This window comes from Haliotis rufescens, unplaced genomic scaffold (assembly GCF_023055435.1).
Source record: "Haliotis rufescens isolate VD_foot unplaced genomic scaffold, xgHalRufe1.0.p SCAF_53, whole genome shotgun sequence".
Lineage (NCBI taxonomy): Eukaryota > Metazoa > Mollusca > Gastropoda > Lepetellida > Haliotidae > Haliotis > Haliotis rufescens.
This window is the reverse complement of record NW_025964257.1, coordinates 370,758-395,231: the sequence shown is the minus strand read 5'-3', so window position 1 is coordinate 395,231 and position 24,474 is coordinate 370,758. Positions and strand designations below refer to the sequence as shown.

The window sequence follows — 24,474 nt, the reverse complement described above, 5'->3', positions numbered from 1 at the left end:
ATTCCAGTTGAGAATTGCTGCACAATTTAAGTGATGCTACGGCTGCTGTAGATCACCTTCTTCTGCATTAAGTAACGATAAGAATTTATGGATGAACAACCTCGTTATTACAAATCATCCATAAATTCTTATCCTTACCTAGAACTGCAACTTCTAATGCCTATCAAAGAAGTTCTTCCACATGGGTTATAGCTCACTGTATTGTGTAATTATAACACGTTGTTTGAGATCATGCATCCTGAATACATGGTAGACATGCTCCGAAGGCTGAGTGAAATTGCTGTATTTACACACATGTGTTGGCAACAGCACAGTAACAAAATAAATAAGCCTCCAATATCCATACAAAAAGGGTCTGTGATGTATAAAACACAATGACCAAACTAACTACTCAACAGACATTCTTAGCAACACTCAATCAGTGAGTGAATATTTTTGTACGCAAGAGACAGCAATGTTCCATCTCTGTCACAGTGGCCTGTACATATTCGCATCTGGGCCAGAACAGCATGTGGCTGATAGCATGAGCAACGAATCACGCCGTCGGGTTACGACAACAGTCAGCCAGATGACCACCTGATCCTCCTTTTGCTCTAAGGGCAATCATGGGATGAAGCGGAACCTGCTCTGCCCCGATTTCCGATGTGTTTGAATAAACTGTGATTACCTTACAACACAATCTACATGAAACGATCCTCCTGGATACACGAACTCATCACTTTTTCTGCCTTCATAGACAGCTGGGTATACCTAGTATCCGGTGACTTCCCTATAGCAGGATAGCAGCATAGCTATGGAACCATGGTCTGTGTAATTGATACACAGTGAGGACAACAAATTGGGCAACATCAATATTTTGGAGATTTATTTTCTTTTTGCAGTGAAGACTGGGCTTCTTCTGTATGGTACAAAAAAAACTTTTTTAAGGATCCTCACTCTATTGTTCAGTTTATTTTGTCCTCTCACTCAAATCAGGTTTCTCTTGAAATACAAGGAAAACTACACCACACATATAATGGGTAGGCTTCTCGGCAGGCTAAAGCCAACGGATTAAAACGATATCTGCTGGGGTCATATGCGGCTAGAGATGAAAATATCAAAGGTCAAGTAGGGACTACTTTCACTGTTTGCAAACAAACATGGCGTCACTCTTGTCATTCGGCGATCGGGTCAGAATTAACCATCGGGAATCTGGAGAAATTACTGGGATAATTGCTTTCATTATCAAAATAACTGTCTAATATACTGAAAATCAGTGTCTAACTTTGTCGTAGCTAAGGCATTTTACAAGTTTGGGCAACTTTGGAGAAATTAATTGCGAAACAATTTTGCGAGGGCACTAGCAGGGGATCTAGCGGGATCAGTAGCCATATCTGTGCTTGTAGACCTCTGTGGCTTGGAACCTTTTCCACCAATTAAACGAGTTGGATTTTGCCGAAATATGTTTGTAATACATAAAGAAGCGTGTCCTCGACACTTTATCATAGTTATTAAAAAGAAGCAGTGTATCAACTCCTATAGAGTGTAAGCCTCAAACCCTGATACACTCTTATTTCAAAGTTTAAGCTTAAATGCAGCACACACCAAGACCTGTTTACAATACCTGTAATACGTAAAGAAGCGTGTCCTCGACACTTTAACATTGTTATTAAAGGCAGATTATCATCATAACGAAGCTGAGGTCGTGTTAATGGGATGCTGGGACAGTTGAGGTTCAAGATGGGCCAATAGTTACACAGCATGCACTTCGTTCAAGTACCTCTTCACTCTGAGTTATCTGTGTAAGCGATAAGATTGCTTTCACTGTGTGTGTCACTATATATTTTAGAAATGCCCCCAGCTTTACATGAATTGGATGTTGAAATATCATCGATCTATGTTTGTCCAAGCGAAATATGTTCAGAAATCTCTCGACTAATACAGATCTGTTTTTTAATTGTCTATTGAAGTTAGAAACACAACCCATGCGAAACTGAACACAAAGGTCGAGTGGAGATCATATTACACTATGAAACAACCGGGTGCATCATGTCACTGTGACATCACTTATCCCTCGCAGCTCACAATTCATCATTCTCGGAGAATGCTTGCTTCGTGGACTTATAAATAGAACGAAAAGTAGGTATCGGATAATCGTGATCACATGACGTGCCGCCCCCTTTCCACAAGATTCATTCCTTCATCGTTCTGCGGAGTGAGGAGAGCTGTTACATATACAACTACATCGGCCCGTGCGTCAGTCTTACAGGTGAGCGTTACTAATACTCGATAAGTAGTTTCTAGTTGTATCTACTGTATTTTGAGGGGCAGCGGGAGATCAATGTTTTTTTGTTTTCAAAAACCTGTGTATGGTTTCCCACATTTGAAGAATGCATGCGTGAAGCCCTTTATCAACGTCCCCAGATACATACTAATATTCATAACAATATCATAGTTTGTATTGTAAAACTTCCTGAAGTGTGTATGCTTTGTCTCTTGTAATTAATACTTTAAATATGCCTGATTTTTAAATTGCATATCCGTATAGAAAACACACTGACATCAAGAGTGTGATTGGTTATCATAGACTGGGTACCTGTCTACCAACATATGGTAGCCTGGCTTGTTTATCCATTCGACACACCCAGTTGAGCTGGTAATCGCGTTGTGTATGAAGCTGTTGTAGTTCGATATCGAGGCCAAAAATAAACGAAATAAATAATAAATTAATAATTGAATGCTAGCCTTTCTCTACTAGCGTACCTACAATGTGTGACTGTTTCTTTAAGAACTAACATGTTATTGTTCAATATCATACATACAATTATTTTCATTTTATTTATTTTTGCCTTAGGTATGAGCAATACAGTGTTTTACCACTACACGGATGAGGATGGGAAAAACGCTACAGAGCAGAGTTTGTGTATCAAGAGAAGTGGCTCTACACCCAAGAGTGGCGATGCCCGCTTCGGCGAAGGTAAGTTAGTAAGCAATGATTTGAAGGAGTTTTTTCTATCAATAAATCATGTTCTTGAAGAAAGGGGACACATTTCACCAGTGTTGAGACTGACAGTTATGTTACAAGTTATCGTAAATTCACAGACACCTCCATAGATATGTGATTACAATCACAGTTTCTCTCTACTTGACTCAAGCAAAATGTGAAATATGCTTACTAAAGGTCAGCTGATTAACTACACGATACCCTTGAAGATCCGGGTTAGAATAAGTCTTCAGCATGCCATGATTGTCGTTAGAGGCGACTAACGGGATCGGGTGGTCAGGCTCGCCGTCTTGGTTGATGCATGTCATCGTATCCCAATTGCGTGAATCGGTGCTCATGATGTTCATCACTAGATTATCAGGTCCAGACTAGTATGATTTGGAGACCGTCGTAATACAGCTGGAATATTGGTGAATGTGGTGTAAGACAACAAATAAACAAAGCTGTATACCAACGCTGTATATATTGCATTGTAGGAGTGTATGGGACGACCATGGACCCAGACCTCTTCTCAAAATACGAGGTGGCCAAGAACAACTACGACACCCGTCCCGGATACTGGGAGATGCTGATGGATATCGGGAGGGTAGATTATGCAATCAAGATCCTCCTCCCGACATCGAGTTTGAGGCTTGTGAAACACGAAACACGTGACATACTCATCCATAAAGGGGACATCGATCTTCGCAAGTACAGATTTACGGTTATTAAAGTAGAGGACGAGGACAGCGAGGACAGCGACTGACTCCCGTAATAACGCTTCCATTCCCTGTCGAAGAATGTCATAAATCTGTTGGCTGAATCTTTAACATTTGATCAGTAGGTTTCAATTTGTAAGAAAGGGATCTCTTTTGTTGTTTTCAAATATAAGGCTGTATAGTTAATAAAGTGACTAAACCAATTCTGTATTAGAATTTGTATTTAGTGTTTAAAATATATTTTGTTTGACATATAGAAAATATTTATCACAAACACGACAAAAAGCAAACAGAACATGTTATCGATGTCTTCGTAATCGTGTAGGATTTTAAAGCCGCTGTCTCATCTGAGTAAATATGATGGAAAGAGTGAAAGGTTTGAAGTGAGTGAGTGAATGCCGTTTTGCGCCGCACTCAAACAATATTCATGTTACCACATGACGGCACATACATAGCCTGGGACAGACAGACTGGTGGTTGACAGCATGACCACGCCATCGGGGCACGATGACCCTAAATAAACAAGGTCACCATTCTTCTTCAGTCGACTGTCACAAGGGACCCTGCTAGAGGCTTCAGGGGTGGATGTACGTCCTACTACTATTATACAACTATAAAAATATTCATTTGCAGTTTTAGCATTATGAACCGTCACGTCTGAATGAGATAATAAAAATAGTGTCTGGTCGATCGTGGGTATATATTGGGGCACTGCATATCCGAGATCCACGTATACACGACGATGCTAACGGAATTCTAAAGTGAATGTTTGCAAGTGTTATGTGTCGACTTCCAAATTGAAACATTATGTTAACCCAGAAATCTGTACGTAAAATAACTTGTACACAATTAACAGAATTGATTGGTTTCACAAATCAACACAAATTACTGCACAGCAATAACAATGGCAGTAGAACACAATAGAGTGGTAGTACAATATTCAATGGCAATACATACTATCATGGCAGTGGTCAGTATCAAATACAAAAATACAGTGGTGATAGCAAAAGTCAGTGATAATAGTATAGTCATGAAGCAGCGATGTGGTCAAGCATTTGAGATGGTCCCGACAGGGAATACGGGGTGATCTTCACACGAAAGCTGGTCTTGGTTTATTTAGGAGATAAACCTACTGTGTTTTGAAATTTGATGTAGTCCCACTGTAGAATAGATACCTCTTTATTATAATTTAGAACCGAGCGCTTTAGTAAAGAGGTATAAAGAGGTATCTATTCTACAGTGGGACTACATCAAATTTCAAAACATAGTAGGTTTATCTCCATTCTACCATTACGGCAACAAGGCTTGAAAACGGCGCTCTCTTGCAATGCGTAATAACACAGGTGCACAGGTCCGCGATCTTAGAACATTCCGAAAAGTGGTCACAGGTAGTTATATATGTAACAAATATTACTTAAGTTCAAGATTAAAAAACACCAAAGTCGTGAGTAGTTCATAATAAGTGTTCAAAACATATAGTTTTTCAAACGAAGTTGACAAATAACACTCCTAACTTAATCCAAAGAGAGATGTTTTAATTTCTATCAAACTGTTGCACACTGTTGAACACTGTGAACTGGCTGTCGTTTCTCGGAAATTTGTGAGAGAGGTCATTTCTTGGAAATCGAACATGCCATCATTTCTATTGTAGGGGTGACGGGTAATAGAAAAAGGTTTTAAAATGCTGTTGTAGTGGGCCATACTTCAAGCCAGGTACATGTACGATGCACACTGGCTCTGGATCACTGGGGATACGTTTCCGTTTAGGTTGAGATGTCAAAGCTGTCTTAGAGTTGTTCCCGGTTGTATAAGATGTTGGTCTCAGTCACAACAGTTCAACCTCAAAAGACACATAATCATGGTGATGACATTGTTACAAGGTGGGACATTTCCATATATATTAACTTGGGTATTCTGTAAGAGAATCTTAAGTATGTAATTGGAATATAATTTATTTCTGTGAATGCATGGTCCCTGTTCATTTCAAGCCATTCATATACGATTTGGACGATTCGCATTTGGACATTTTCTGTAAATTGGAAACTTAGGCAGCTAAGTGATGTATGAATTAAATGTTAGTAGGTGAATTCGTCTTTTACCTTCGGTGGTGCCCCCTGCAAATTCACCTTAACTACTAGCTGTACTAAAACATCTGAAACTCAACTTGAAATGGCAAAATTTGTAAAAAAAATCAAGCCTGCGTCCAAAAAATTGATTTGTATATTTGCTGAAAAAAATAACATTTACATTATGATCAGTTTTTTTGCACAGCTTTATGGTTGCCATCTTGAATATGTTACAAATAGGTCTATTTCATTCAAAGTTCTGAAATCGACTCGAGCATTATACTGTGAACCTCTTATATGCATACAAAGTGATTGATATGAGAGTTGTCAAGAGGTATTCTATATGATTGTCCAAAAGTAGATCAATAATCAGCCTACATCAAATTATGGTGTTTATATATGGTTTCCTATGGTATATAACACATCAAGGACGGTGAATAAAACACAAGATGACAAGCCAAATCCTGAGCATACATCCAAGCGTTGTTCCGATGTAGCTAAGCCGAGAATGCAATATTAGGTATCCTACTCTGACATTATAAAAGTAAATTTGTTCCAAATTGTGCAAAAGATTTTCACATGATAACATCACATGTTAAGTAAGTACTTCAAGAGATGTACTGGAACACGTGTTTGACGATTATAGTGGAATCAGGCACACGTACCTAGAACATATACCGGATTAAAGGTTTCTGCGAGAAAAAAATAGTTTTGTCGGTATAAATGACGTTCGATTTGCCATTGGTTGGTCCATATTCAATACCAATTATTGATACCTCATTGGAGAGGTATTTATATATGGATTCCAGTGGTATATCACACTTGAAGATCAGTGGATCACTAGTGAGATGACAACCCAAAACGTAATCATACCCCCAAGTGATATACGGCAAAACCGGGCGAAAACGCGATATAGGGTACCATACTTTGAAAGGCTGTAACAACAAGTTCGTCCTAACTTTTTTTCTTGTTAACATTCAAAATCATGTTTAGTATGTTTAGGAGCAAAGTTGTATCAGCTCAGAATTATCTAAACATTTGGCATAACGCCACACAGTAGGTGTATACTAACCAAATAAAAAAATCACGAAACTGAAATGTTGGGAAAATATTTACCAATTATTGATATCAACTGACGTCCAAAAGAAACTTTACCAGAGTTTGAAATCACTCTTGCTCAAAAACAACAAAACATACATGCATGAAGTAAAGTGTATTGAGAAGATCAATATATCAACATAATCAACACTGAAAATGACAATCATACCGCGACCGAGAATGACGTCAGAGCCCCCAATAGTTGGGCGTGGTACAAAACTCGAGCTTTCAGAATCATGGACAATAGTCAGAGTACAAAAACAATCGCTCACGTTCAATAACAAGCCATTAGTAGCGTGTGTGACCACCAAATGCCTCAATACACGCAAAAACTCTTCGACGCACAGAAAAAGTCGGTCGTCTGATGAGGTCACATGGGATTTGACTCAGGCCACGGCAGGACGTTGACGTTGTTGGCTGCGAGGAAGTTATAGTGATAATTCTGGCTGTATGGGCTCTAGCGTTGTCATGCTGATAAATGACACCACGTGGATGCTGTTGGAGAAATGGTAGGACAACTGGACGAAGAATGTTATCCATGTACCGCTGAGCTGTCAAGTTTCCGTCAACGATAACCAGCGGTGTCCTCTCCTGCCCACAGATCCCTCCCCACACCATGACACTCCCTTCACCATATGGTCCGACCTCCTGCACGCAACACGCCGCCGTTCGTTCATCCCTTCGGCGGTAAACACGTTTTCTTCCATCAGCCCTAAACATACAGAATCGACTTTCGTCAGTGAAGACAACCCTCTGCCAGTCACGTCGTCGCCAACGTCGTACAGTCCGGGCCCATCTCAATCGCAGACGACGATGTTGCGCTGTCAATAGCTGTCCTCCGTATGGTCTAAAGCCCTGATTCCATGAGCCCTGAGTTTCCTGGCCACTGTCTGTCGACTAACCCTGTGACCTAAAGCATTTGTCGCCGATGACGTCACTGCCAGGAAGCGATTTCGGAGGTGCAAGGTACACAAGTACCGGTCATCATGGGGCGTGGTCACCCTGGGTCTGCCTGTTCTTGGCCTGTCCGCGGTCCGCCCTGTCTGTCTGTAATGTTGCATCAAGTTGGTAACGGCAACACGGGAGCAACCGAAGGTTCGTGCAATATGGGCGTGGGTGGCTCCCATCTGTTCCATACCCAAGGCTCGTTCACGTTGTTCGACTGTGAGTCGTGGCATTTCTTTTGTGTTTTTTTATCACTGTGGATGTCTGACTTGCCGTTGCAATCGTTTTATACCTTTACCCGCGCGTGCATTTGCAGTTGTCCGTGGTGCACGTGTTTTTCACTTTTTCGCGTGTTATCTCGCAAACATGTAACAGACCATTAACATTTTCTGCAAACACTATTGTTGTATTTAGGTTATGTGTTTTAGATAGACTTCATCGGAAAAAAAAATTATACTCAATGGAGGACACCAAAAAGTGGGTTCTTGCGTGACAGGATTCGAACCCGGAACTTTAGCCTGTCGGTCCACATCTCTAACCATAAGTCTATCCAACCACAATGCCTAATATTAACATTTGCACATAACAACTAATAATTGTGGTAACATATCTTATTGATTGAGAAAAGAGTTTAACCCCAAAAAGTAACAATACTGGGTTACATTTAAAGGGAAATAACTCTAAATACCTTGTTATTCAGAAGGAATGGGCGCAAGGTGTGCATATGAGAGCAACACGTTTATTAATGTATTGTCATAATAGTGTCAGGAAATATCGATCGACAAATCGATGCTACAAATCGAATGACCTTCTGTGCAATTTAACGTTTCAAGGGACACAACTCTTGGAATCCTAAAGCGTGAAACATATTAATATCTTTCTTGAAACATATGGTCGCGTAGTTTGAGCATGGACAGGAAAACTTCACACTCGAGATAACATCTAATTGTTATGTGCCTCTTTAATATATACGTCCAGTGTTTTCCTATGTTAGTGTAATGTATCAGGAACAACGTGAAAACACATATTAATGCAATATAGTCATGAAGCGCATGTGTACCTTTCTGATTCCTTCTAAAATATACTTACGGAAATAATAAAAAAATGGATTTCATATAAAGTAGTGTAAATGTTATGTTATTTGACATAACAACTTATTTTGGGTTCATTCGTCTGATCAATGTTTTGTCATAACAAATAAATCGACCAAACCCATACCTGGTAAAGGGAGACAGTCCGACACCCTTAAAGAGGCGTCATCTAACAACCCATAGACCAACCAATACCTGGTAAAGAGAGACAGTGCGACACACCCTTACAGAGGGGACATCTAACAACTCATAGACCAAACCCATACCTGGTAAAGGGAGACAGTACGACACCCTTAAAGAGGCGTCATCTAACAACTCATAGACCAACCAATACCTGGTAAAGGGAGACAGTGCGACACACCCTTAAAGAGACGTCATCTAACAACCCATAGACCAACCAATACCTGGTAAAGAGAGACAGTGCGACACACCCTCACAGAGGGGACATCTAACAACTCATAGACCAAACCCATACCTGGTAAAGGGAGACAGTACGACACACCCTTACAGAGGGGACATCTAACAACTCATAGACCAAACCCATACCTGGTAAAGGGAGACAGTACGACACGCCCTTAAAGAGGCGTCATCTAACAATTCATCGACCAAACCAATACCTGGTAAAGGGAGACAGTACGACACGCCCTTAAAGAGGGGACATCTAACAACTCATCGACCAAACCAATACCTGGTAAAGGGAGACAGTACGACACACCCTTAAAGAGGCGTCATCTAACAACTCATAGACCAAACCCATACCTGGTAAAGGGAGACAGTTTGACACACTCTTAAAGAGGGGACATCTAACAACTCATTGCCATAACAATGATGAGTTGTGTTCTGCCATGATTTTGGATGCCACTGTGTGCTATTTGCATTAAAAAGATACACGTGTGTGAGTGTCATTTTTCCAACAAACACGCTAACATCCAATTTGTGAATGAACATGCACGAGTAAATTGTAAATCACGACCCTGAAGTCGAGGAGAAGTCTCCATGAACATGTAATGAAAGATGCATTATTTAATTTCAGAATGAAATAATCTGACATCACATTTTACGTGAAGTTCTGTTATTTTTTACTGTTAGCATATACTGTGTGTTGGTAATAATCATCATATGTTTTCAATGTCATATCAAAGTTGTTTCTAAGGACGAGTACGACACTAAAAAAGTATTTTGAAGTCTTTTTAATTAATAGTTACATTTTTTAGTCCAATACTGTGATTTCTGAATACTTCGGTGAAGTTCATGAATATTGCTTGGAGTTCCATGAAGCCAAGTACACATTTGATCTGAATGATACATAGGGGAATCCACATGTCTTAATTGTACATTTATACGTGCAACGACTTACATCTGTGTGTTTTGTTTGTATGTTTGTTGTTTTACGCCGCACTCAGGAATATTCCAGCTATATGACAGCTGTCTGTAAATATTCGAGTCTGGGCCAGACAATCCAGTGATTGGCATCATGAACATCGATCTAAGTAATTGTGATACGATGACATGCATCAACCATGTCGCGGAGCCAAACTGTAAGTCGCCTCAGTTCAAGTCACAGCCTTTTACGCCAAGCATTGTTGCCTCTTGTGACACTTGGGTTGCTGAAGATCATTTCTAACCCTGCTCGTCACGAGTTTCATATGAATATGTATATATTCGTAAATTGCCACTTGTAAACTCATGTAAATAACATCGATTAAATCCTTTCCATAATCATAAGACCCATTGTGCGAGTCCGACAACATAACAACCATGATGAATTCTATTACATAGTGATGATACCAGGTGTTTGCGAAAAGTGATTGTGAGTGAGTGTATATGCCCCTACGGTGGCACCCGTCACAAACACATGTGGATTGTTCGCCTAACAAGCAAGGCAACATTATGATACAAGTCACAATTGCGTCAGACATAATTTTGGCCTCTGATGCCTCACCTACCTCACTTTGAAACACTCGTTAAGTTTACATCGTTAAAACTTTTAAAAATGTATATAATTCAATTTGTTCCCACTGTACAATGCTTGCAGATTTCTCGGTATTTTCCGTTGATAGTGCGTTGTTTTGTAACACTGAACGACGGAACAGTGGTCAGGGTACACCGATGCAGTATGCATTTTGAACTGAATATGAATTTTAAGTTTTGTTTTGAATTACTAATTGAGAGAAGACGCCAACTGAATTACTAGGAATATGATATTCAATACTCGTATTATGAATTATAATATTGTATTTAATCATATGCACATTGTTTTGATATATTTGGTTATTCTAAGGCATATTTCAAACGACTCGCCCAATTCATGATATCTGATGCTTCAAACATAACATGATGATTGTTATGTTACATTATTGTTACTTTAAAAATGATTATAAATGGCGCAACAGTTCATAAAAAGTAACAGAAAAGGGGGAATAACTCTACACACCTTGCACAGGAGGGGGAGGTGTGCCTGTTGGAGACAAGCATTAATGATTGTGGCGTTGTCATAACAGTGTCATGTGATATCGATGATATCTTGATACCCGTAACAACCTAACTGCGCAGTAACGACTTAAAAGGGAGACAACTCTTCGTCTCTTGTGTTTCATGAGATGGAAGGCCATGTCTGCAAAGAACCAATTTATTGAATGTGTGGGGAGATGTTCGTTTGTTAATGTGTACAATATAAATACCAAGTCAAACACGAGTATTCCACCCTCATTAGAAATCTGCCATCGCGTTATTGACGATACATAGAAAAAATAGTTTAAAATAAATGCATGAAATATATTCTTATGATTGCTTATGAATTTGCATCTTAACACGGGTTATCATTAATAGTACTGGTAGGATAAATGTGAGTGTTTTTATCCATACCTGAAAAACAAGTAAAATCACACAAAAAAAGTCAATTAGGAACATATGATAACAATACATATCTACATTATGTAACGCAAATGGAAAATAATATATATATAGAAATATATATATATATATACATGAGAAGAAACGAATACTAAGGAATCATCATGTGCCTAGAATATACTTTCCAGTTTTTTTCAGATTGCAAAAAGTTCTTTGAATATGCAGTCCCAGTCAGTACATACTTTGTGGTACAGTTGACCAACTTGTTTTCTTTACTACACGCCCGGGACTTCACGGATAAGACGATGATGACTGCAACAGCCATCACTATCAGCACACCGATAGAAATGCCTGCTATCACCACCGGATCTAAAACAAAAAAATCATACAGATGTTGTTTTTTAAATAGCATCATTTTAGACTTAACCACGCATATAAATATGCATTTATTTTCCTGTTGAATCAAAACAAAACATCATATTTACTTTGTTGAGAAGAATAAAATAGACAAACTCATTTTTGTTAAGAATATTCAATGGTGAATAGTCAATATGTGGTTTTGTTTACCTAGTTATTATTATAATAATTCTAATCTATATTATTTCTTTGACGTTTCAAAATAAGATTTCATTGATGCATACGCCTGTAAAGTGCTCATTAAAAATATTGACTTTGCGAGGAAGTCACAACATCAAATATATTGGCAGGCCTTTTAATCATGATTCTGTCCTGCCCTCAACAGAGGGCACTGACTTAAGCAAGTGTTCATTGTCTTTGCAATACTCAACAGTGAAGATCTGAGCCGATCCTCCATTAAATTCCTGTTTCCAGGAAATGTGCAGCGAGGTCAAATCCATAACATATACTGTGACATCAGTAGGGGAGGACCTATCGTTTGAAATAAGGACAAATTATTTATTGAAGTTTAATTGTGACTTTTAATATGTTCAACGTTTAATATGTTTATCTGGAAAGCTGTACTACAAATTTATTCATTATGTATGACAACTTGTCTTTTAATATGTTTCACCTTGTGATACGAGTGTAAAAGTTTCCACTATCTGGCATAAGGCGTTGTTTGCGTGAAACATCCCAAAGTCTTCTGGCTGTAAATTTCTCAATTGTAGAGTGGATGTCACTGTCACAGCCGAGGTACTGATCTCTCTGGATGTAAGGCTATTCTGGTGATGTCCCTCTGGTCTGTTCCAGGCGATACTTGGGCGAGGATAGGACAGGATGGTCATTGAAAGTATGACATTGCCACCATGTGATGATACGTATTTGCGTTTTCGAGACGACATGTCATCAGGTCTGGGCAAACCTTGTTATGAAGGAAAGATAATTGTGGGGATAACAATAAAACCGAATGAATTCATTCGACGAAAGTATAACTTAAGCTGATTGTTCTGAATGTATAGTATTTGAATGTATTTTTGTATATATTACACTCGTCATATGGTATTTTTTAGAATTGTACGGGAACGTTTTCGTTTAAGATATTCATATATTCTTATCTTTTTCCTCTATATTTATTGCGAGTATCTAGTGACAAACATTACTGTTTAAAACAATCAGTGGAAATTATTACATATTTCTTTTTCTGAAATCTTACAAAAAGTTCCAAATATCTTCTTGCAGGCTCTTCAATACTGTTTTCAGCTGTACAAGAGTATTTCCCGCTGTGTCTACAGTCCGCTCTCCACTTATATTCCACCGTCTCTGAGTTGAATGTGGCCGTCAGCTGTTTTCTTCCCTTCAACAGTTTTACGGTCGAGAGTGGATTGCTGTCAACTGTACACCTCAGTGTGATACTATCATGTTCAGTGACAGTCACTCTGTTTGTTGCATGGTTTATGGTAAGGATTTGAGACTTATCTGAAGCAAATAGTGAAAAAGGAATATTCTGACAACAAATGCAAACAATATTTTCACAGAGACTTGTCCACTGCATACACTTGCTCAAACCTCTCCATCAGGGACCATATAGAGCAACACTCAAACATCCAGATCCAATGGACCAGCATCACCGTTTTGGCCTTCTAGCTTAATAACCTCCTCATCATGAAACAAACTATTAAAATGGCATCAACATTCAAACTACGCATCAACAGACATCATGGTTATTTCATCCCTGTCATCATCCTTTAACTACAACAGCATTTGGAATCCACATATTCATCAGGCATCCCTACAGATTACAACTAAGCTTCTGTTGGGAAGTGACACTGTTGATGTCGAAGACGTCATCTATTGCTACATGTGCCATTCGTTATCCTGTTTGTTGATTTGGTTACACCCTGTAAGATGTGTGTTGCTGGACCGCTGCGCAAGTGCTTATCACTTAGGTGTGTACCCAAATGTCAACAAGAGGCATTTACTTCTTGTTTGTTACCCGTGCATCTGAATTCCGCTTCCAGATATGTACAGCCTTTATTTAGGATTTCTTCTATCTGAGCGGGAACACACATTATGACGGGATGATACATATTGCTTGATATGTGTAAAGTTATGTGATCAGCATTATTCTCACGTAATAAATTCAAATATTAGACATAAAAATGCCAAAGGTACCAGTGACTCCACAAGTAAATGTGGTACAAGGCAGATTTTACAATGTTTTAATTTTTCAAAATATCCGCGCCTTAGCTGGCAACTTTAATAACAAGTTAATTTTGATTTCTAGTCAGTCTTTGCAAAAGAATACAGCTCTTAATTGTGTGTAAATAAGAAATTCAGCCTCCATCTGCTTGAACAAAAATAACTCAATAAAAAATCTTGCCCGCAATATGGCCATCAACATCAGTACAGAGTATTTCGCGGGCAAAGCCATAATCTTTGACAGAGAGACATCACCATGAGAGACAAATTGTCTGTAACCCTTATTTATTAAAATCATTTCACATCTTCCATTTCAAAAGGCCACTATGCAAGTCACAGTTTTACATACTTGGACAAGATTATTGACACCGCTTGTCCCACTGTGATATGACTGAAACTGCTGTTTACTATGAAGTGAAATGACCATTAAGCATTATTTACCCTTACTTGCAAAAAATAAGTACAACATAAACATATATAAAAAAAAGAAGTTTTTTGCAATAACCTAAACTGGCATGGCCTACCACAATTCTTTGTTCCTAAAAACAGAACAGGGCCAATGTCAAGGAAGATACTTGTATTTTCAAAAGACATGAATTAACAACATCATTACAAGTTATGCTATGAGAATCATGTGAATCAGTGGCTAAAACTGTACCCTATTGCAGTTTGAGATGCATCAGTTTTGACGATGAAGGGTTTGTAATATAGGCTTGGTAACTGCAGTGATGCATCTGTAATCTACGGCAAAGCGATTAGTGCTATCCCGTTTTTTAACCATGCCATCGGGAGAGTGTCATTCAGAAGAACTGACTAATTTATGGTAATTGATGATATATTCGTATTCGCACCATCTACTCTGCTCTGTTGTCGCCTTCATTTCCTTTATGTAGCGGGAAGCAGTAGTGTTTTGTAACATAATAACAAGTCACCGTGTATTTGCTTTGAAGATTGCAATATCTCCCTGTCGATTTGTTACAAACAGTGATGCTACCAGGTGTTCGCACAAAGGTGAGCATGAGTCACAAACACATGCAATAGTGACAAGAAAAAAATTGTTCAGCTGAAAACAACACACAAGAATATTTCGTACACAGATGTATCAGTTAAATAAGTAATTGCTTTGACATTTTTGACATTGATGCATCAAATTTGAAATGTCCTCCAGATCTCTACCATAAACGTTTTTGAAAGCTTTACTTAAGCCTTGAATGTTGTAAACCATGTTAAACAACTTTTGAGCAAGGCTCGTAAACCCATTCTTTTACATGGGTTATGCAACGAAACTTTCATATTAACATCTATTCACCTAGTATCGAGTGGGAGCTAAGAAAGTTGTGCGCTGACCCCTTAAGTGGGTCATAAATACCTGCAGCTTCTGCACACTTCCATGGCGTGGACAATTTGATGGGTTTGGAGAAATTGCATGTTTTCTGAGCGAAAAGGCTGGTTAGATCAAGATAACATTGTAGAGACCATGTCCAACTGAATAGCTATGAATCGCGTTGCAGCCGAGCAGAGAGTATGTTGATTGTCACGAAGGAGAATGTCGAAACGTCATCAGTCTCTCTGCAGACATACACCCTTGTGCGTTTATGCAGAATGTTTCTTGATTGCCGTACCCAGGATATGTGCACTGACGGGTTACTGTATCAAACTAAATTAGGTCGTAAATGCATCAAAGATTCAAAGTTGTGTTCATTGAACGTGTATTGATAACAACTACGTTGGCATGAAATGTTGCACATCATGATTATATATGGCCACACTTTACTTGCTGTAAGACTTTGCATAGAATTTGTCAATATAAAGTAAAAAAATCATATTGGTTCAACTCTGAGGATGTCTGTTTGGTGTCTGTTTGATGTCTTATTTAAATTATACAAATATGCCAAAACCACGTAACATGTGCAGACAACTTCTGAAAAAATCAATTGACATACATAAAGGAAATTAAGCAAAGAACAGAACATGAACATATATATTCTGTTTATAGTTTCAGGTCAACGAAAATCAGTATTTCGTAGAATCCTACTCATGATTCATCATGGATCAAGAAACCTCAACAACTCAGAAGTATGCCATCTATGATCAGACACACTCTGAGAAGTTATTCGAACACATATCATTATGAAAATAATCAGTATCAAAATCACATTATTTAAGAAGAAAGAAATTCACATATGTAAATAATGAAATATAATTATGATAATATAGTCATATATCAAATGACAAAATATCCCCACGCACGTATGTCAAGTATGTCATCTATGATCAGACGTTTATTCAAATAAGGCTCGCTAAATACAATGTTTATTCCTAATGCAGGATATTTACCATCCCCAAACACACTCGGGTTATAACCTCTATGTAGACGATATAGTATGTACGTTATTGGGAACGTATGCCCAACTTGTGATCTTTACGTATTGTAAATAATATTTGTTCTTATGATGTCATCTTCACTACGTCATATGTTAGGACAAGTCAACATATTGTAAAGCAGAAATGTTGTCAGCAGGTGTTTCTTGACTACAACCATCCCTCATTAACCGTTCTGTGACATGTGAGTACTGAAAGTGTGTTCATTGTGGTTTCTGTGGAAAGTGCAGAATTGTGTGTTAGTTTGGAACAAGCCACATCATAACATTTAAGATTTAGTCTCAGGTGATATACAAAGGGGAAAATGACAAAATTCCTAGGAATAAGCTGCTACCTTTCCAGCATTTAAGAGAGGAAACGTGCATTTAATGAGGTTTTTTTCTGAATCAAACTAAAACATTTAGTAAGAATGTTGCTAGTCTCAATTAATGCATTTAGTGTGATTGTTACTGGCCGAAACTATATATATATATTTAAGAATTGACCTTCACTTTGTGTGAGTTCATTGGAGTATGAACCTTCATAGAGTGAGGGCCAAACTGAAGGTTCATACTCCAATGAACTCACACAAAGTGAAAGTCAAATCTTATAATTTTTTCATCACAATTTCTTACCTCAAAGGATGTAGGCAAAGATCTAAACACAATTTCATTTAGTACGTGTGACTTCATGTTTACACTGACAGCCATACAACAACCAGCTATATCGGGGAGTAAAATAGTTCCTCAAAAAGAGAGGTGACATGGGCATATGGATGCACAACTTGCTCTCCAGAAACATCTTAAGCAGCACATGTGTTCAAATCATATCCTCATTAGATGAGAAAGGTCTGTAAAGAACTACCTCAGTAAGTCAGTCACAATGACAGTGCGTCGTAATATATTTACATATATTTAAGACGTCAAAATGGCCGACACGATAAACGTGACGGGAGAGAATTTCCGGAGTTGTTAATGAACGTGTACATGTGTGCGTCATCATTGATCCACAGGCCGATCATTGAAAGGTGAATAAAGATGCGTCAACCAGACACTAAGGTAAATTCATAGATTGCTGGAGACGGTCAATGTCAGCCAAGGCACGGATCAGGTCGACACTACGATAGTTTAGATGTGCATTTCATCGTTTGGTCATTAGGATAGGCCCCAGCGAGGATATTCGTGAACAATCATGCAGTCACGCGCTCTGACATTTCTCAATGTATACTGAAACGCTGAGACCAAGAATAAAGGTTCTAAATGATCAGAAAGAACGCTTATGTGTTTTCATGCTAGGGAATTCCCAGGGGTTTCCCCAGGAATGTGGAAGTAGTCCGTCAGTGTTTACGTCATTTCAAGAACACGGTCTCGTGAAAAACGTATGAACGTCAAATTGTGTCGTTCATAAACCTATGAACGTCAATTTCGTCAACTCTCGTCCAATGGAAAAACCGTATATCGTGTAAGCTTCAAATTAAAAAATTATATATATATATATATATATATATATATATATATCACTAGTCAGTCATTCGACACTGGTTCGCGGTTGGGAGTAGATGTAACAATGCCACTAAATGTATTAGTTTAATCAAGTTTAATCTCACTTAATGCCTTACTTCGGCCAAGTATATATTCTACTCCCAACCGCGAACCAGTGTCGAATTACAGACTAGCGAGAGAGGCTTGTCGACATTTAAATAAAGCATAATAGATACAGCCGGTGATTCAACAAGAGGCTTTTATACATCGTATACGACGAGAGGTCGTGGGAAACTGTCTGCAAATGGGCTACATTCCACAAGCCATTCTTGACTGTACTTAACACTTCTATCTACCATTGTTGTCGACACACACTTCCTTGTTGATGCAATACAATTGCAGTGTTTTTTTCTATTTCATCATTTCATAGTTTTTATAAAATTCATGGCGTCGTCTACAATGTGTGTTGAAGGGGGACTACATCGTGTACATGGCGTCGTCTACAATGTGTGTTGAAGGGGGACTACATCGTGTACATGGCGGCGTCTACAATGTGTGTTGAAGGGGACTACATCGTGTACATGGCGTCGTCTACAATGTGTGTTGAAGGGGACTACATCATGTACATGGCGTTGTCTACAATGTGTGTTGAGGGGGGACTACATCGTGTACATGGCGTCGTCTACAATGTGTGTTGAAGGGGGACAACATCGTGTACATGGCGTCGTCTACAAGGTGTGATGAAGGACGACTACATCGTGTACATGGCGTCGTCTACAATGTGTGTTGAAGGGGGACTACATCATGTACATGGCGTCGTCTACAATGTGTGTTGAAGGGGGACAACATCGTGTACATGGCGTCGTCTACAATGTGTGTTGAAGGGGGACTACATCGTGTACATGGCGTCGTCTACAATGTGTGTTGAAGGGGGACTGCATCGTGCACATGGCGTCGTCTACAATGTGTGTTGAAGGGGGACTACATCGTGTACATGGCGTCGTCTACAATGTGTGTTGAAGGGGGACAACATCGTGTACATGGCGTCGTCTACAATGTATGTTGAAGGGGGACTACATCGTGTACATGGCGTCGTCTACAATGTGTGTTGAAGGGGGACAACATCGTGTACATGGCGTCGTCTACAATGTGTGTTGAAGGGGGACAACATCGTGTGCATGGCGTCGTCTACAATGTGTGTTGAAGGGGGACAACATCGTGTACATGGCGTCGTCTACAATGTGTGTTGAAGGACGACTACATCGTGTACATGGTGTCGTCTTCAATCTGTACAATCTGTCGTCTACCTGTGTACTTAGCTCGCCAAGGCTCGCTAAATAAAATATTTATTCCTAATGCAGGATATTTACCATCCCCAAACACACTCGCGTGACAACCTCTATATATCCATGGATGGCATATATTAATGGCGAGGTGTATTACATTTATAAAGAGGCAGTGTAAGCCCAAAACCCCGATACACTCTTATTTCAAAGTTTAAGTTTAATTGCAGCACACACGAATACCTGTTTACAATGCCTGTAATACGTAAGGAATCGTGTCCTCGACAACATTGTTATTAAAGGCAGATTATTATCATAACGAAGCTGAGGTCGTGTTAATGGGATGCTGAGGCAGTTGAGGTTCAAGATGGGCATGTTACCCAGCATGCACTTCGTTCAAGTATCTCTTCACTCTGAGTTATCTGTGTAAGCGATAAGATTGCTTTCACTGTGTGTATCACTTTTTTCGAAATGCCCTCACCTTCACATGAATGCATGGGATGTTGAAATATGAACGACCCATGATTGTCGAAGCGAAATATTTTCAGATATATCTCGACTCATACAGATCTGTTATATATTGTCTATTAAAGTTAGAAACATGACCATTCCGAAACTGAACACATAGGTCGAGTGCAGATACTATTACACTATGAAACAACCGGGTGCATCACTTATCGATCCTCACAGCTCAGTATAACGGTCTAATATACAGAAAATCAGTGTCTAACTGTGTCGTAGCTAAGGCATTTTACAAGTTTGGGCAACTTTGGAGAAATTAATTGCGAAACAATTTTGCGAGGGCACTAGCAGGGGATCTAGCGGGATCGGTAGCCATATCTGTGCTCGTAGACCTCTGTGGCTTGGAGCCTTTTCCACCAATTAAATGAGTTGGATTTGGCCGAAATATGTTTTAAATACATAAAGAAGCGTGTCCTCGACACTCTTTCATTGTTATTAAAAAGAAGCAGTGTATCAACTCCTACAGAGTGTAAGCCTCAAACCCTGATACACTCTAATTTCAAAGTTTAAGTTTAAATGCAGCACACACGAAGACCTGTTTACAATGCCTGTAATACGTAAGGAATCGTGTCCTCGACACATTAACATTGTTATTAAAGGCAGATTATTATCATAACGAAGCTGAGGTCGTGTTAATGGGATGCTGAGGCAGTTGAGGTTCAAGATGGGCAAATAGTTACACAGCATGCACTTCGTTTTAAACCCCTACAGTCCGAGTTGTCTGTGTAAGCCATGAGGTTTGTTTTCACTGTGTGTGTCACTATATATTTTAGAAATGCCCCAGCTTTACATGAATGGGATTTTGAAATATCAACGATCCATTTTTGTTCAAGCGAAATATGTTCAGAAATCTCTCGACTTAAACAGATCTGTTATTTAATTGTCTATTGAAGTCACAATCATGACCATTCCGAAACTGAACACAAAGGTCGAGTGCAGATAACATTACCATATGAAACAACCGGGTGCATCATGTCAACGTGACATCACTTATCTCTCGCAGCTCACAATTCATCATTCTCGGAGAATGCTTGCTTCGTGGACTTATAAATAGAACGAAAAGTAGGTATCGGATAACCGTGATCACATGACGTGACGCACCTCTTCCTCTAGATTCATTTCTTCATCGTTCTGCGGAGTGAGGAGAGCTGTTACATATACAACTACATCGGCCCGTGCGTCAGACTTACAGGTGAGCGTTACTAATACTCGATAAGTAGTTACTAGTTGTATCTACTGTATTTTGAGGGGCAGCGGGAGATCAAGGTTTTCTTGTTTTCAAAAACCTGTGTATGGTTTCCCACATGTGAAGAACGCATGCGTGAAGCCCTTTATCAACGTCCCCAGATACATACTAATATTCATAACAATATCATAGTTTGTATTGTAAAATTTCCTGAAGTGTGTATGCTTTGTCTCTTGTAATTAATACTTTAAATATGCCTGATTTTTAAATTGCATATCCGTATAGAAAACACACATCAAGAGTGTGATGGGTTATCATAGACTGGGTACCTGTCTACCAACATAAAGTAGCCTGGCTTGTTTATCAATTCGACACACCCCGTTGAGCTGGCAATTGCGTTGTGTCTGAAGCTGTTGTAGTTCGATATCGAGGCCAAAAATAGACGAAATAAATAATATATAAATAATTGAATGCTAGCCTTTATCTACTAGCGCACCTACAATGTGTGACTGTTTCTTTAAGAACTAACATGTTATTGTTCAATATCATACATACAATTATTTTCAATTTTATTTAGGGGCGGTCGGGTAGACTAGTGGTTAAAGCGTTCGCTCGTCACGCCGAAGACCCGGGTTCGATTCCCGACATGTGTACAATGTGTGAAGCCCATTTCTGGTGTTCCCTGTCGTGATATTACTGGAATATTGCTAAAAGCGGCGTAAAACCATACTCACTCACTTTTATTAATTTTTGCCTTAGGTATGAGCAATACAGTGTTTTACCACTACACGAATAAGGATGGGAAAAACGCTATAGAGCAGAGTTTGCGTATCAAGGAAAGTCGTTCTACACCCCAGAGTGGCGATGTCGCCTTCGGCGAAGGTAGGTTAGTAAGCAATGTTTTGAAGGCGTGTTTTCTATCAATATATCATGTTCTTGAAGAAAGGCGACACATTTCACCAGTGTTGTAATTGACAGTTATATTACAACTTAGCGTATATTCACAGACACAATTACAATCACGGTTTCTCTCTACTTGACTCAAGCAAAATGTGAAATATGCTTACTAAAGGTCAGCTGATTAACTACACGATACCCTTGAAGATCCGGGTTAGAATTAGTCTTCAGCATGCCATGCTTGTCGTTAGAGGCGACTAACGGGATCGGGTGGTCAGGCTCGCCGTCTTGGTTGATGCATGTCATCGTATCCCAATTGCGTGAATCGCTGCTCATGATGTCAATCACTAGATTATCAGGTCCAGACTAGTATGATTTGGAGACCGTCGTAATACAGCTGGAATATTGGTGAATGTGGTGTAACACAACGAATAACAAAGGTTTATACCAACGCTGTATATATTGCATTGTAGGAGTGTATGGAACGACCATGGACCCAGACCTCTTCTCGAAATACGAGGTGGCCAAGAACAACTACGACACCCGTCCCGGATACTGGGAGATGCTGATGGATATCGGGAGGGTAGATTATGCCATCAAGATCATCCTCCCAACATCGAGTTTGAAGCTTGTGAAACACAAAACACGTGACATACTCATCCATAAAGGGGATATCGATCTTCGCAAGTACACATATCAGGTTATTAAAGTAGAGGACGAGGACAGCGAGGACAGCGACTGACTCCCGTAATAACGCTTCCATTCGCTGTCGAAGAATGTCATAAATCTGTTGTCTGAATCTTTAACATTTAATGAATAGGTTTCAATTTGTAAAAGAAGAGATCTCTGTTGTTGTTTTCAAATATTAGACTGTATAGTAAATAAAGTGACTAAACCCATTCTGTATTAGAATTTGTATTTAGTGTTTAAAATATATTTTTTTTTACTTAAAGAAACTATTTATCACAAACAAGACAAAATGCAAACAGGACGTGTTATCGATGTCTTCGTAATCGTGTAGGATTTTAAAGCCGCTGTCTCATCTGAGTAAAAATGATGTAATGAGTGAAAGGTTTGAAGTGAGTGAGTGAATGCCGTTTTGCGCCGCACTCAAACAATATTCATGTTACCACATGACGGCACGTACATAGTCTGGGACAGATAGACTAGTGGTTGACAGCATGACCACGCCATCGGGGCACGATGACCCTAAATAAACAAGGTCACCATTCTTCTTCAGTCGACTGTCACAAGGGACCCTGCTAGAGGCTTCAGGGGTGGATGTACATCCTACTACTATTATACAACTATAAAAATATTCATTTGCAGTTTTAGCATTATGAACCGTCACGTCTCAATGAGATAATAAAAATAGTGTCTGGTCGATCGTTGGTATATATTGAGGCACTGCATATCCGAGATCCACGTATACACGAAGATGCTGACGGAATTCTAAATTGAATGTTTGCAAGTGTTACGTGTCGACTTCCAGATTGAAACATTATGTTAACCCAGAAATCTGTACGTAAAATAACTTGTACACAATTAACAGAGTTGATTGGTTTCACAAATCAACACAAAATTACTGCACAGTAATTACAATGGCAGTAGAACACAATAGAGTGGTAGTACAATATTCAATGGCAATACATACTATCATGGCAGTGGTCAGTATCAAATACAAAAATACAGTGGTGATAGCAAAAGTCAGTGATAATAGTATAGTCACGAAGCAGCGATGTGGTCAAGCATTTGAGATGGTCCCGACAGTGAATACGGGGTGATCTTCACACGAAAGCTGGTCTTGGTTTATTTAGGAGATAAACCTACTGTGTTTTGAAATTTGATGTAGTCCCACTGTAGAATAGAAACCTCTTTATTATAATTTTGAACCTCGCGCGAGTGTCAAAATTATAATAAAGAGGTATCTATTCTACAGTCGGACTACATCAAATTTCAAAACACAGTAGGTTTATCTCCATTCTACCATGACGGCAACAAGGCTTGAAAAAGGCGCTCTCTTGCAACGCGTAATAACACAGGTGCACAGGTCCGGGATCTTAGAACATTCCGAAAAGTGGTCACATGTAGTTATATATGTAACAAATATTACTAAAGTTCAAGATTAAAAAACACCAAAGTCGTGAGTTGTTCATAATAAGTGTTCAAAACACATAGTTTTTCAAACGAAGTTGACAAATAACACTCCTAACTTAATCCAAAGAGAGATGTTTTAATTTCTATCAAACTGTTGCACACTGTTGAACACTGTCGACTGGCTGTCGTTTCTCGGAAATTTGTGAGAGAGGTAATTTCTTGGAAATCGAACATGCCATCATTTCTATTGTAGGGGTGACGGGTAATAGAAAAAGGTTTTAAAATGCTAAATGAATATATTTCTACAGCAAACTT

At 39.0% G+C, this 24,474-nt stretch overlaps 1 protein-coding gene across 1 annotated transcript; it reads left to right on the top strand.

Annotated features, from left to right (window-relative positions):
• Positions 1 to 1,933: 1,933 nt before the first annotated feature.
• Positions 1,934 to 22,961, top strand: LOC124119547. Its single transcript, XM_048385108.1, has 4 exons — positions 1,934 to 2,248; positions 2,834 to 2,956; positions 3,460 to 3,724; positions 22,783 to 22,961. The coding sequence occupies exons 2-4, from the start codon at positions 2,836 to 2,838 to the stop codon at positions 22,802 to 22,804; spliced, it is 408 nt and encodes a 135-aa protein (XP_048241065.1). The 5' UTR covers positions 1,934 to 2,248; positions 2,834 to 2,835; the 3' UTR covers positions 22,805 to 22,961.
• The last annotated feature ends 1,513 nt before the right edge of the window (positions 22,962 to 24,474 follow it).